General features: G+C 35.0%; 1 protein-coding gene across 2 annotated transcripts in view; it reads right to left on the reverse strand.

Moving 5' to 3' along the window:
• The window catches only part of LOC149774422 (mitochondrial inner membrane subdomain organizer 1-like), a 39,286-nt gene extending 23,787 nt beyond the window's left edge, over nt 1–15,499 (reverse strand). Inside the window, exons 1-4 of one of the 2 annotated variants that reach the window (XM_089945144.1) lie at nt 15,396–15,499; nt 10,885–10,944; nt 9,358–9,403; nt 2,353–2,516 (exon numbers count right to left, since the gene is read on the reverse strand). In XM_089945144.1, the coding sequence (XP_089801270.1) occupies nt 2,353–2,516; nt 9,358–9,403; nt 10,885–10,944; nt 15,396–15,494 (369 nt within the window). In that variant the 5' untranslated portion in view covers nt 15,495–15,499. Of the gene's footprint in view, nt 1–2,352; nt 2,517–9,243; nt 9,404–10,884; nt 10,945–15,395 lie in introns of both variants that reach the window. The other variant, XM_089945142.1, reaches the window with a different exon arrangement.
• Nucleotides 15,500–16,681: the final 1,182 nt, after the last annotated feature.

A 16,681-nucleotide genomic window follows, 5' to 3' on the forward strand; every position in this document is an offset into this window, starting at 1 on the left:
TCACAAGACCAAAGGATCTGAAACAGCCAGATCATCTGCCACACATATCACAAGACCAATGGATCTGAAACAGCCAGATCATGTGCCACACATATCCAAGACCAAAGGATCTGAAACAGCCAGATCATCTGCCACACATATCACAAGACCAAAGGATCTGAAACAGCCAGATCATCTGCCACACACATCACAAGACCAAAGGATCTGAAACAGCCAGATCATCTGCCACACATATCACAAGACCAAAGGATCTGAAACAGCCAGATCATCTGCCACACATATCACAAGACCAAAGGATCTGAACAGCTGGTTACACCATCTGGCACATCAAATGTGCTACAAGTCATAAACATCTGAACAGCTATACATACCATCTGGTACACCACACATACAGTACTTAAGTTTTTGCATGTGAATGTCAGTGTTCACACAATAACTGAACCACAAGAATTAGTCAGTTTTTGCAGCACATATATATCACACTTTCCTCTTTTCTTTCATTCATGGCAAATGTTTTTAATTATATACATCAACTATATAAAAACATTCACATAAATTCACTTATCTATTCCCCCATTGGGCACAAAATGGGCACAAAATGTTGATACTGATGTGCTAGTCTTGCTTTTTCTGCAGCCTTGCTTTCCTTTTTGAAACCATTGTAATGTGGGCTCAATGTTCAGTTCATTCTTTTCATTCTCAACAAGAGTTTTTTTCTTCTTTTAAGTTCTTGTATATATGTAGCTCACATATTCTAACAAAGGGTTGTATCTGCCTTCTCATGTACAAAATATTTTTACAATACAGTACAGCACATTTTCCAGCTGCCTTTAGATCATATTTGACATTCCATACTGAAATGTCAATTTCTATGATTGTTCTCTGATATGGAATCAATAATACCATTCATGACACTGAAGGATGACTCTACTTGCCGGATATAAAAACAACTCATTAAAGATGTAACCGTCTTTGATACACAAGGGTATCTGGCAACAATATAGTCATTTCACTGGTGATCTATACGTTGTCCTTAAGGGAATCAGTTTGGAATCTTCTGACTTCCAGATCAATCTGGTGAAGGCCTTCTCATTTAACATGTTAGATGCTACTGTACAGTTGGTAGTATTAGCTCAAATCTTTCTGGCCATCATCACAAAATGCTGGTCCTCTGGCATTCAGTTTTCTTACAAACTGACCAAGTACATTCCCATTGACTTTGTGTTCAAGACATGCTAATTTCCACACACTTTTCAAACCTCTTGTGTCTGTGTTTCTATAGATAGTTTGAGATGTCATGTTTGACAAACATACTTTCTTCCATCAGTTTCCATTACATGAAGATTCACTGGAGGAACAGAGTGTGTGTGTGTGTGTGTGTGTGTGTGTGATTTGGATTTTTAATGTAGCTTCTACAATTTTACAGTCATACTGCTACGATGTCTGCAGTGTGGAAGTTTATGCTGATGTCTAGCACTGAAGCATCATGCCAAAGACATATAGTATGATGTCCCACCCAGTCACATTATCCTGACAAGAGGTCAATTAGTCCTAACACTAACCTCTTAATGCTGAGCACCAAGTGAGGCAGGTGCTAGTACCATTTTTATAAGTCTTTGGTATGATTCATCCAGGGTTTGAACCTGTGACCTCCCCCATCTGAGGCAGACATTCTAACCACTAGGCCACCAGAGTGGTGGGAGGAATAGAAATGCTTCATCAATCAGAATGCTCTTGAACAACAATCAAATGTTAAATAACATATGGAGCCAATACTATTAAAAGGATCATCTTTATACGGTTAAGTTATTGCAGAATGGAGCTGGATACTAGACAGTTATTTAAAAACTGAATCAGAGATGATAGAAAGAATAAACAAATCAAGGAAAATCTGATTCACATGAGAAGAAACTCAGAATTCTGCTTTAAAATGGAAAATATAATCACTGTGCCCCTCATACTACATCGGTATAGTCATAAATTCCATTAAGAGTCCCTCAATACAAAATCCCTCAGTAAAACACTCAAATTACATGGGTATAGTCAAAGATCCCATTGGACTGGGCACATTTTATCCTATCAAGATTACTTGATTTATTTCATTTTAGGTTCTTGGCACAACCATAATGTGCTTTAACATCATTAAATACTGGTACTCCACTTCTTTTGCAATAATGCACTATTAGGACACACCCTCATTTTAAAGTTCCCTCACTTACAAGACAAGTCATTCTTATGGATCCCATGAAAGGCATTATGAAGAGGGAGCTACTTTGAATTTAACTCCCATCCCATGACATAGGTTAGGGATATATTGACAGGTTAGATTATGAAAAGTAAAATTTGAAATACCCTTTGGAGTTTTACATGGCACAGCAATGCAGCAGGTGGGTCACCAGGCTCAACTGCAAGCAATGTGAACCAGACATTTTTACTGGTCACTTTGTCAACCAGCCACTGATTACCAGCAGGTGTCACATCAAGGAAGGCCAGCTTTACTGGAAGAAGGTGCTCCTCTGTAAAATTATTACAGAGAAATTATACTTTTCTTTTACAGAAATTGTATTTATTTATTTATCAACTGCAACAGAAACTTATTTATTTGTTCATTCAATTATGCATGCATGCATGTATGTATGTCTGTCTGATTTTGTGTTTGTGCATGTGATTTGGATTTTTAACATAACTTTAACAATTTTTCAGTCATATTGCTACAATGTCTGCAGTGTAGCAGTTTATGGTGATGTCAAGCACCGGGGCATCATGTCGCAGACATATAGCATCATGTTCCACCCAGTCACATTATCCTGACACCAGTCCAACCAGTCCTAACACTAACACCTTAATGCTGAGCACCTAGTGCGGCAGCTGTTAGTACTATTTTTAAAATTCTTTGGTATGACTCGGCCGAGGGTTCGAACCCATTTCCTCCCACATCCAAGGTGGATGTTCTAACCACTAGGCCACTGAGGTGGTCATGTGTGTGTGTGTGTGTGTGTGTGTGTGTGTGTGGATGGATGGATGGATGGATGGGAAAGTGAGATGTGTGTGTGTGTTATAGCTGGAAAATTGGATCTAAAATCGGGATAATTACTGGTCTCATTATGTCAATATAAAATATATTTTTTGGGTGAAATCAGATAAAGGACTTCAAGATGCATTGAAGTTACGGTGCTGGTGGTCCATTCCACATCGCCCTACACAATCCTTTTACAGAAGCATGGTTTCTGATTTTTCTTACATCCAAATTTTTACAATATTTTGTTTCATTTCCAGATTGTTTTACTTAACAAGTTGCTTTATTTCCATACTGTATTACTGAATGATGAGAGAAACTAGAATGGCCAGTTGCCTTATTTCCATACTGTATTACTGAATGATGAGAGAAACTAGAATGGCCAGTTGCCATATTTCCATACTGTATTACTGAATGATGAGAGAAACTAGAATGGACAGTTGCCTTATTTACATACTGTATTACTGAATGATGAGGGAAACTAGAATGGACAGTTGCCTTATTTCCATACTGTATTACTGAATAATGAGGGAAACTAGAATGGCCAGTTGCCTTATTTCCATACTGTATTACTGAATGATGAGAGAAACTAGAATGGACAGTTGCCTTATTTCCATACTTTATTACTGAATGATGAGAGAAACTAGAATGGCCAGTTGCCATATTTCCATACTGTATTACTGAATGGTGAGGGAAACTAGAATGGCCAGTTGCCTTATTTCCATACTGTATTACTGAATGGTGAGGGAAACTAGAATGGCCAGTTGCCTTATTTCCATACTGTATTATTGAATGATGAGAGAAACTAGAATGGCCAATTGCCTTATTTCCATACTGTATTACTGAATGATGAGAGAAACTAGAACGACCAGTTGCCATATTTCCATACTGTATTACTGAATGGTGAGGGAAACTAGAATGGCCAGTTGCCTTATTTCCATACTGTATTACTGAATGGTGAGAGAAACTAGAATGGCCAGTTGCCTTATTTCCATACTGTATTACTGAATAATGAGGGAAACTAGAATGGCCAGTTGCCTTATTTACTAAATATGTTAGACAATTTGTGAACAAGAATACTGTGAATGGTACATTATATGACCACCCAGTGTTTCATAATCTTTCCTACAGGAACTATAGTGTAATGTGGACTATGGAGACTATGGACTAATGGGTCTCAATGACCAAGACCTTTGGTCAAGACATACATTATGCAGCCTTTAACTAAACTAAAACTGAAGTTATCATTATTTTATTAGTACACTTACACTGACCATGACCTCTCAGCTTTAGACCTCAGAATCTAGAGTTTTCACTGTTGATCTAAAACTGATGTAATTGTACAAAAAACATTTTCATTTTAGTCAGTAGCCTTTGACCTTTTAATCCCAAAACCAAAAGGTTTCTTTGTTATCAAATCTGTAACCCATCACAAAGTTTGGTGATACCCCAAGTGCAAGACATCCCCAAAGCCATCCATGAAGTTTGATTCCAGTCTCTTATGTACAACTTATTTTATTGAGTAGAAACTAATTTTTTTCTTCTTTCAGTCTGAGATGCCTGGACCATTGACCCATAATCAACCGTCTTTTACCAATTCCCAAATGCAAGCCATCCATAAAGTTTTGTCTATGCATTTCGTGTAGAACTTATGTTTTTGTGCACAAATTGTTTTTAAATAGTTACCCTGACCTTTAATCATTTTACCCTGAAACTGAAGAGGCATCTTTCTGAGCCAAATTTAGGCACTTAAGGTCCAATGTCAGGGTCACTGACTAAAAGCAGCAAATGGTTTCTGCACAGTAACAATGGTTCTCCACTGTCAACAGGTACCAAATGTTGTGGATGGATTACACCTTACCTGGGAATAGACTCACAACATCATAAAATAATATGCTCCACTTTACGGCAGGCAACTACAAATGTATGCTACACTTTATGGTGGGCAACTACAAATGTATGCTTCACTTTATGGTGGGCAACTACAACTGTATGCTCCACTTTATGGTGGGCAACTACAAATGTATGCTCCACTTTATGGCAAACAACTACAAATGTATGCTCCACTTTATGGCAGGCAACAACAAATATACTGTTTTTTATTTGGTCGAGGGCCTGCAGCTATTGGTTAAATTTGTTGCCATCTAGCTTCCTTGGTAGACACTGGGCAAACTGCAGTTCCAAAGGCAATGTAAAAATGTAATTCTCTTGAAGGGTAAAATGTCTTCCAGAACATCTACTGCCTGACTTTTTCGCTGATAATCAACATTTTAAAATATATATTGATTGATTGATCAATTATTCCATTAATCATGCCATACCTGGGGATCGTACATGCTTGCTTGCTGTGTGCCAACATTTCTTGGAGCATGTGGAAAAACTCTGAACTAAAGGATTTAATCAGTCCAAGTAAATGTCTACATATGTTGTTGTCTGCAGTTTGTGTGAGCAACAAATTTACATTTATGAACAACTAGTCATCATTTGGAAGTCTTCTGCTAAATACCCCAGGAAACTCACTTTTCGTTCAGGTGATAAAATGTTCAAGATGGCAACCATGGTGGCCATATCGGATTTCAAATTAGCAGTATTTTTTTTTCGGACAAATTAGACACCATAATAAGTCTTTTGTTAATACCCCATGTAAATATGACTTTTCATTCAGGAGATAGCAAGATTTTCATGATTGCTGCCACAGTGACTATACTGGGTGACAGATGGGGCACCACTTTCATTTAGGACCAATTAGACATAAGGATTCTTTTAGTGTAAAGTTTCATGACAATCCTCCAAGTAGTTTAGGAAGAGTAGCAATGGACAGATGGACAAATGGCAATGGACAAAGGACAGACAACAGACAAAAGAAAATACAAGAAGCTCTTCAGGTATATGACCAATGGAGATAAAATTAAGGATCCGAATATAACGAGTCCCTAAAAATGGGCTGGTAACTGACTGAAAAGAATTTCCAGTAATTGACAGTTGGGCTGACAAATGACTGAAAAGAATTTCCAGGAACTGATGGTTGGGCTAAGAAATAACTGAAAAGAATTTCCAGGAGATGGTTGGGCTGACAAATGACTGAGAGAAAAAATCCAGGAATTAATAGTAAGAAAATTTATTCTATTTAACTGCTGAGTGTTAAACCATCTCTGATATTCTTGAGTAATGAGATTTTCAGGATGGCCACCATGGCAGCCATACTGGATGTATAATCAAAACCATTTTCATTTAGGACCAGCCAGCCACACATTGTAAGAAGTCTTTCTGGTGAAAACCCCATGTTTAAATATTGTTCAATCCATCCAGAACAAGTAGAGGAAAAAACATTTTTAAGATGTTCATCATGGCAGTCATTCAGGATGTCAGATAGCAATATTTTTTTATAAATCAATGAAAAGTGTTTTCGAAAAAAACATCCATTTGACCATCCATCCAGGAATAGCAGTTATAAACAAGATTTTCAAGCTGGCTACCATAGCCGCCCATATTAGAGATCAGATTTACACCATTTTCATTTTGGACCAACTCGTCTTCTGGTGAAAACTTATGCTGATATGACTATCCATTTAAGATAAGAAGTGAGAACAAGATTTTCAACATGGCCAAAATGGTAGCCATATTGGATGGCATATCACCGCCATTTTCATTTAGGACCAATTGGACCAAGATGCCATTTCGGTGAGAAGTCCATGTTGTTATGACCATCCATTCAGAAAAAGTAACAATAACAAGATTTTCAAAATGGCCACATTCATGGCCATAATGGATGTTCAAGTAACACCATTTTTCTTTTCATTTAAGACCAGCTAGGCCTTAATAGGAATGAGTGCAAAAAGCTTCAAGGCAATTCTCCATGAAGGTTATGAAGACTGGTGATAGAAAATTTGTGCTAACAAATGGACGAGAAACAGACCATCCAATAATCATCACCTGGTCTATGGACAGTAAAACTAAATATTAATATTTCCAATTTCTAGCCACAAATTTATGGTAAGCATTAAATGATACTAGCTAAAAGTGGCTTTGGTTGAATCATGCTTCCTAAAATCTTCCTTTCCGTTATGAGTTACACTGAAGTTCATACAGAAAAGACTGCAATGACATGGTTTTTTATTCAGTGTTGGTTCCTTGGGTATTATGTTGTGAATTTCTGTGATTGGTGTGACAGAGTGGCAAAGTATGATCTGTATCCATCACTACTGCTCCAGCTCACCTGAGAAAGTTTTCACAGGTGAGCTGGAGCAATTTTCTAATATTATTTACTACCCAACAATACAAGTACTTATGTGATTTGGATATACTAGAGTTTATGTTGCAGCTTGCCTAAATGCAATTCTATCAAACTCATGAGAACAAAGCCAACAGAAAAGTGACTGCAATAATGTAAGTCATGGATGCCTACATACAAACTGACTGAGATAAACAAAGCTGAAGGAAGTGATTGCAAAGGTTAAATTAAAGGATAAAAATAGGAATGAATCTTGTCCATATTGGAATGTTTGGCATCTCAGTCTATGCACAAAAAATACAATACAGTTGAACCCGGTTATGTCGCCGGCCTAGGGGTTTGCCAAAAAGCGTCGAGATAACCGATGATCGAGATAAACGAAAACCAATATGGCAACAATATATTAACAAATGCTTGAAATTTCTTTATGTACATGATGTTCGTTAATAAATGAGAATGTACATGCACGTGTTTTTGGAGGTTTTTTTACACAACAGCGTTGCTGCGATTTGTTTGATGAAGCGATCGGCATGCTATAAAAATGTACATACATGTTTGCTAACAACAAAAGGCATATGTGCACCAACAGCAGAGATTTACCAGTATACAATGCAAACCACTGTCGATTCTCGATACAAACCTTTATTATATTCTCCAACATTGCAAACACAAAGATCGCTCACAAAATCACAAAAAATGTGCGGGGTGTAATTCGTGCTAAGTGAACTCAGCACATGCGCAGTGAACCAAGTACGATCATTTTATTGGTTAGTCCAAAGCTAGCATAAACGTAACCAATCGCAAGAGGTAAATTAAAAAATCAAAAGACCGTGTTCTTGCAAAATAGGATCTCCATTCCCACGAAAGAAACTTACACGAGTCAACACCTGGCAATATTGGACCGTATATATTACTGTAGCATAAGTTAACACCCAATATAGGGATTCTTTCACTCCTGTATCTTGAGAAATAAATAATTATTTTTAATTATGCAAAACTTGTTTATTTGTTGTTTGCTATTTCTTCTTGCGGAGTTTAAGTCTCTGTAAGGGGTACGTAAAACTTTGTATAAGACGCGTCTTATATACGCGAAAATACGGTAGTGAGATGGTGAAGTGGCATCGATAACTAACATTTTCAAAAGCCGGCGATTGGTCATGGGGATCGAGATAACTGATGTTAAGTGGCAAATTTGGCCCTTTTATGTGCTCGAGATATTAGGGTTCGGCGACATAAAAGAATCGACATAACCGATGAGAAAATGCTAAGACAAAGAGAGAATTTGGCGGTTCCACTTCAAAAACGTCGACTTAATAGGGTTGGCGAGTTAACCGAGGTCAAGATAAGTGGGTTTGACTGTACACTTAATCACAATATTTATGGACTGATGATGTATTAAAACTTATAGTCAACAAAAATTACATGAATTATGGTATACATGACAAATTACACTTATAATGATACTGTATATATTTTAAACAAGCCAAATTTTGGTATGCATGTAAAACTACATGAATTATAGTATATATATATATATATATATATATATATATATATATATATATATATATATATATATATATATAAATTTTGACATAGATGTAAAATTACATGAATTATGGTATACCTATGTACATAAAAATTACATAAATTTTAATATGCAGGTAAATGTACATGAATTATGATATACATGTAAAATTAATTGAATTATACATGTAAAATACGAACGACATGTACATTTATTTGAATTACAGTATACACCTATTTTCAATACATATATAGAAAGTACTTTATAAAGATTAATAATTCTTAATGACACATAAGTAAAAGGGCAGTCTTGAAGCTAACTGATTCATATTCAAGTGCCATCTTTCCTTTCTTTGGGCAAATTCATTTAAACTGGGCTACCAGGTTCTCTTTCCGATGGCCAACTGAGCTACCATTTGATTTTTAAATATGCTGGACTTTGAATAAAATAACACTTATTGTTGCATACCTTCCTTATTTCCCCAGTATTTCCATCTGGATGTGATGATAGGTATGTGTCTAACATGTAAAACACCAAATGGCTCTACCCTGCAAACATTCCCCTGCAATTTCACATGCTTACTGATAAACTCTGCTGGAATATCTTCAACCCTCTTAAATACCTTGGCCTGTAATTGGAAAGGAAAAACAAAACAAGAGTCACTTGAATGGATTGGTGCTCTACTGCCTGTAAAGAACTCCCAGGAATCCTAGATTGGTTCTCCTTTTCAACTGCTCAGCTTGAAACCATCTCTGATATTTCTTGGTGATAATGCAATTTCCTAGCTGGCTGCTGCAGTGGCAATATCTGATGTAAGATCAACTCCATTTTTATTTAGGAAGAATAAAACATCTTAAGTCTTTTGATGAAAACCCCATGTCTATATGACCATCAGATCAAAGGAAGTAGCAATATCCAGATTTTCAAGAGGACCATCTGGTGGCAATGTTGGATGTCCAATCTGTGTAATAAATGCCACAAGAAGTCTTTGATGAAAACCCTTTGTCAATATGACTTCCTGTTCAGGAGGAGTAGTGACAACAAGATATTTGAAGATGGCTGCCATGACAGCCATATTGGATGTAAGATCAGTACCATTAGGAGCAACTAGACACCATATGGAGACTTTGGGTGTTAATCTAACTTTCTGTTCAGAAGGAGAAGAATAGGATTTTTTTTAACATGGCTGCCATGGTAGTCATACAGGATATCAGACAGGCACTTTTTTAATTACAGACCACCTAGAGATTATAAGAAGTCTTTTAGTAATAACCATATCATGATATGACCATCCATCCAGCAGGAGATTGATAACAAGATGTTGAAAATGGCCTAATACATAATATGGTATAATCTCATGGTACATTATGGATCTATGCCACTGGGTCTGTATTACAAATAAATTTGATAGTATAATCTCATGGTACATTATGGATCTATGCCACTGGGTCTGTATTACAAATAAATTTGATAGTATAATCTTATGGTACATTATGGATCTATGCTACTGGGTCTGTATTACAAATAAATTTGGTAGTGTAATTTCATGATACATTATGGATCTATGCCATTGGATCTGTATTACAAATAAATTTGGTAGTATAATCACATGGTACATTATGGATCTATGCTATTGGGTCTGTATTACAAATAAATTTGGTAGTATAATTTCATGATACATTATGTATTTATGCCATTGGGTCTGTGTTCAAATAAACTTTATGGCAAAATCGGATGATAGATTATCATAATAATAATAATGAGGACTTTGTATAGCACCTAATCTTTAGAAGCTCTAAGCACTTTACAACATTAGACAACACCTATAAGATAAAAAAACATAATGATATGATTACAAAAACAAACACCATGAAATTAGAAAACATAAAAAAAACATGCTGAGAATATTTAAGGTAGGAAACATTATTAGATCTTTAAGTTTATTCTTGCAGTCGAAATAAGTGAGTTTTGAGAGCACTATTGATTATGGATTTATGATGCTGGTTTTGCGTTATAAACAAATTCTACATCAATTGCCTCCATCTGTTAGAATTAAGTTTAGATTGGACTGCATCAGAAATTTACTTACAATTCGTATACTTTACTTACAATTCGTATACTTCTTGCTATCAGGACAAGGCCAGCAAACCCTACACCATATATTGTATACTGCAAAAGAACAAAAGTATGAAAACTGAATGTCAAAATATAACAATGCCTATTAAATATCATTTATATATGAATAAATATCATGATACCATTTAAATATCATTTATATATGTATAAATATCATGATACCATTTAAATATAATTTATATATGTATAAATATCATGATACCATTTAAATATCATTTATATATGTATAAAAAATATCATGATACAATTTAAATATCATTTATATATGTATAAATATCCTGATACCATTTAAATATCATTTATATATGCATAAATATCATGATACCATTTAAATATCATTTATATACATATAAATGCCATGATGCCTATTAAATGTCATTTAAATACATACAACAGTCATGTCTATTGTTATGACCCTTTGGTCTTGAACTTAGTAACAGAAAAGAGTGAAAAACAACTAGTGAAATTCAAACAAATAATTTATTTCCCTAGAATAACAAGTGATAATTTAAAAGGAACTGACAGTATTGTGAATTAAATCCCAAACAGTCTACAAATTTCTATCACAAGTCCAAAATTATAGAGTGTTCCCAAATAATTCCAGAGGTGTTCAAAATGAATTCCAATCTTGGATGTGTTGATGTCCCAATAGCCTGGAATGTGCTGATGTGTTAACATTCTTGATGTATCACAATGACATAATCCAAAAGGTCCTTGAATGAATTAACAACATTCCCAAAATGATGATTTAATCAAGAAGTATCAGTGACTACTTTGTAATTCCAATGAATAATTTAAATAAATAAATCCTCTCAAATTATAACTGAGTTCAACTAAAAGACTGATTCCACTGGACAGATTTTAAAATGGGAATAAATAATTATGTTCATCACTGCATTTATATATAAAAAAATACAAGACACAATATGAAAACCAAGATGATAGTAAAATCTTTCCCAGAACATTCTAAGTTGCCAAAAAGGTCAGGTCTTTTACTAAAATTCTTAGTAAAGATTAAGATAACCATCAGGTAGACCCAGAATATGCAAGGGGAAAATCAATGTCCTGAAGTCAGATCCAAGAAGACACGTTTACAAATATTATCTTGATGTTTAGTCTACACTCATTATGAAAAGTTAGTTATAATACAGTATGTTGTTTGCTAAATGGCCCTTAAAATTTACAATCATGGACAAATCTTATACTAATAATAAAGACATAAATAACACTATTAACTATCATTTATATAAATATAAATGCCATGATACCTAATAAATGTCATTTATATCAATTAAATGTAAAGATGCTTATAAAATATCATTTACAAATATTAAGTGCTGTTTGCTTGATCCTGTTAACAAGTTCATATTTATTTATTTGAAAGTCTACAACCAAAAACCTTTACAAAACCTGAAAAGAAAAGACAATTTGGTGTGATGGCCTAAAATTATATTAGATATGAATAGAATATACCTGCATAATTTTAGTTTGTTTATGTCTAGTGGTTTTCCAGGTGTGTATTCTATGGAATCCAAGAAGATGTATGATTGCACATATGGACAGACTTGGAAAGATCAAAGTGACAACACTGCAAGCAGTTGGATCATAAAAAGCAACATGCTTTTGGAAAATGATTGCATACTTAGAATAAAGGAATCTGGTATTCCTTTAAAGCATGGAATGGTCTTTTCCTCTCTCTCTTTTATTCAAACAGTGCAGTGTCAGGCTTCTAAATTCTATATAGGTATTCTTTTAGAAGCATTCCACTTGAACTTTTGAGAACTGTTAATAAAGTAATCATTCTCATGTTTGTACTCCTAATTATGGAAGCCAAAAGCATCTCTATTATATTAGTACTCTAAATTAACAAATACACTCATAAGAAAGTACTTAAAAATACTCAGCCTCTATTGCACACTGTTGACAGGAACAGCCTTAGCAAACACGGAGCCCGATTTGGATCATTTTTTGTGTGGGGCCCCCTAGATGTATGTGCACGGCCCCATGTGAGCACGGCATTTGGAAATAAACTTTTAAACAAGTTTTACATGATACTGAACTTAACATTTTCTTCCATCACTTTAAAATTACCTTCCCTCGATACATATATTTTTAAAAATAACTAACGCACGGGGACCCTGTGAGCGCAGTAAAATCAGTATAACTGGCCTAAGGCCAACCCTGACTATATATCTGGCATGGTATTACTGGTAAGCTCTTGTAGACCATGGTCTATGTTGTTTGATTGATACTGCAGCTAAAAAGAATAACATGGACACCACTCTGTATCTGTCATTGTTTACTATTTTTGTTGACCAGGACATTTGCTGTTTGTTGGAGAGACTCTGCCCTATCAATGGTGAACACTATAGATCTGACCCAGATGTGTCCCATATCTAGTCATAACTGTAGATCAAGATTATATATATATATATATATATATATATATATATATATCTTTTTAAGGAGCTGATGTCCTTTTCAAAAAGAAGGTAGAAGTAGTGATAAGATATTTATTTTCTTCAATGATACAATGCAGCTTGCCAAATTATTCAATGAAACTTTTATTTATTTTGTCACTAAAGTTTAGTACATAAAAAAATTGGTGAAATTACTGCAAAATTGTGTGGGCCATGCCATAAAAAGATTATCTAATTTTTATTGAGCCATCAACAATGAAGCCATGAAGTTTTGTTTGTGTTTGTCTTTAGTACATCCTGTGTACAACCATTACTCAATCCAAAGGTAAAAGAATAGCCACCATATGTCTGTTGAGTTGTCTGGCATACTCAACCTAGTACCAAACAACGGGGTGGTTTAAAAGTGCATTTTTCCTCACTGAATTTATAAATAAATTTACTCACCTTTTTAATGTAAAACGATATACTACCAATGTCTACTCAAACAAATGTCACACACACACACACAAAAACACACCTGTTGACACGAGTTTATCACCCAAAATGTCAGAAGCAGTTTTGGACATTGCAACATACATAGACCACCACCCCACCCCACCCTTCAATTTAATTCTTTTTTATTTTCTAGCCAGAAATGTTGACAGTGGCTTCAGTTCACTCTGATATTCATAAACCTCTTGTCATCATAATGCTTACACAGACTGGAACATAACCAAAAATGTTGTGGAGAGGTTTGCTGTTATAATAAAATACACTACTCCTACTTCTGTAATAATGCAAAGTTATAAATATAATTTTCCATTAAAATTGGGTTTAATTTGTTTTCTATAAATATGAATAAAATGAATTATCATACAGGTTAGAGAATTTTAATTTGTATTCAATGGAGATTCTAACCCAGGTCTCCTAATAAACATTTCAGTGTATCTGCTATGCAAAGATGTCTATACTGCTGACACTGTAACTTCATTTTTTTGGTAATGTGTGCATGGTTGAGATGGTGTGGGAGTGGGTGCTTACAGGCAAGGTAGTGGATGCTGTGTACCCATGGACCTGGGTCCGAATGTCCATAAAGTACAAATTAATATTCTCTAATCTGTATGATAATGCTGTTATTCATGTATATATATATATATATATATATATATATATATATATATATATATATATATATATATATATAGTAGGCAGCATTTCATAAGCACCATATTTCACAATAAGGATGAAATACTGATAAGCATAAAAGTTTAACATACTTTAATTACCTTAAAGAATGCTCCAAGTGATGTTGTTTCTATGATTTTATTCCAATAGTGATATTTTGTCTATCGTTTTATTCTGATATCCATTCCCTCATAGTGATGTCTTTTTTTAATGATTTTATTCAAACATCCATTCCCTCATTACTGGCAGCAAATCAGCCCCACAAATCTGTGTTGATACTTATGGGTGATATCTAGGTCTAATGTAATATTTATCGCCTAAACAATATTTAAACGTCTACGACTTTCCGCAATTATAGAGTTTTATTTAATGAATTGCAGAAAGGATGACTAATTTGGTGATATTAAAGGATTAAACAAACGGATTTAGTAATGCAAACGGGCATGTTGTTTGCTTGCTAAAAACGAGCACGGCTAGTCCACAGGTGCTCGACGCGAGCTTGATGTTGAGAAGGGAAAAAAACAATAATCGGAAGGAAAAAAATCATACAGAGTGACAAAAAATACCTTAGACTACCCCCATGACCCGTTCTGACATAGGACCCTCTCTATCATAATATATTGTGATAGAGAGGGTCCTATGTCAGAACGGTCATGGGGGTAGTCTAAGGTATTTTTGTCACTCTGCATCATTCTTTTCCTTCAGATTTTTTTTTCTTCTCAACATCAAGCTCGCGTCGAGCACCTGTGGACTAGTCTGCTAACGACTCATATGATAGGAGGATATTGATCAAACTGGAAGAAATTATTATTTGCACCGGTCTGCTTCTGACTTGTTAAATGCAATTAAAACTTTTGTATTGGCGCAAAACTTGCATACTGTTTCACCTTTTACACTCACTTTGATACCTCTTATATTAGAATCGAAAAAAGCGTGTAGTTTATCAAAATATTCTTGCGTTCGACCAGTTGTTTTGTCACTCTTTCGCATGACTTTCATTTATATGGGAGATAACTCTTTCTATACAAATATGGGTGTTTGCTCCCTTAAAAAACAAAAAGATTTTTGCGCAAAAAAAAAGATTTGTAGTTATTCATTTTCTGTTCTTTGATTTTAGAAACAAACAAACGAAATTATTTTATATGCATGGGTATTTATACTTTCTAAATGCATACGTTTATTTTGTTCTTGTTCTTGTTTTGTTTGGTGCTTTTTAGGTGATCTTTTATTGTTTTGTGTTGTTTTGCTTTGCTTATCCCACCTGCAAATGTGATATTAATATTCTTTCGAAAGATGGATTTAACACAATGTCTGGACTTTCAGATCAATTCCACTGTGAGCATGGGCGCCAACATAGAGAGGCAATTGTGGGGGGGGGGCAGATTTCACCTCTATTGGCCTACATACGCAAAAGTTAATTGTTGACTCCTACATGTTACCCCATACTCCCCCCCCCCCCCATGAAAATAATTCTGACTGTGCGGATCGACGCGGGAGGGAGGGGGGTATGACTTTATGACTTACAGGTTGGGGTGGGAGTGGAAGAGGTGGCCTTGGCATCATGTAATAGTACTTTTCGTTCCAAAACGGCATTTCTCCGCGAAAAAGAAAAAATTACTTAAATTTTACATTTTTTACTTTTAACTTTTCTTCAGATTTTTAGGACACGCGTTACCATCGTTTTCAAGGTAAATCACGAGTTTTCTTACGACGGATTCTTCGGGAAATATGGCATGTGTGTCACGTGGGTATATCTTCATATAACCTCAAAACAAGGACCATGGTTGTAGAATATACCCATCTGATAAGAGGTACGGTAATGGAGCAGCTGGTGCAACAACGATGGATCTATCTGCAAAGAGATATATAACCATTAACACAGCACACGGACTTGCACTAAAGAACATGCTATTGCAGTATCGGCAACGGTGATTCTTTTTAATTATATATTTTTTTCTATTTTTTTTTTCCTGGTTTTTTGGGGAGGGGGTTGGCGGGGGTTATTTGGCTTTTTAAATCTGACCTGTGTCCATTGAGTATATCGTCTTTACAGAAGAAAATAAATATGAAAATATATTAAAAGTCGCGCTATTCAGTAACTGAATTTGTCCAGTTTCCAAGAGGGTTAGAATCCACAATAATACATTGCATCTTGGTTTTTTATCCGAAGCGCGCACTTAGGCCTA

Source organism: Sinohyriopsis cumingii, unplaced genomic scaffold (genome assembly GCF_028554795.1).
Source record: "Sinohyriopsis cumingii isolate HCF-2022 unplaced genomic scaffold, ASM2855479v2 utg000229l, whole genome shotgun sequence".
Lineage (NCBI taxonomy): Eukaryota > Metazoa > Mollusca > Bivalvia > Unionida > Unionidae > Sinohyriopsis > Sinohyriopsis cumingii.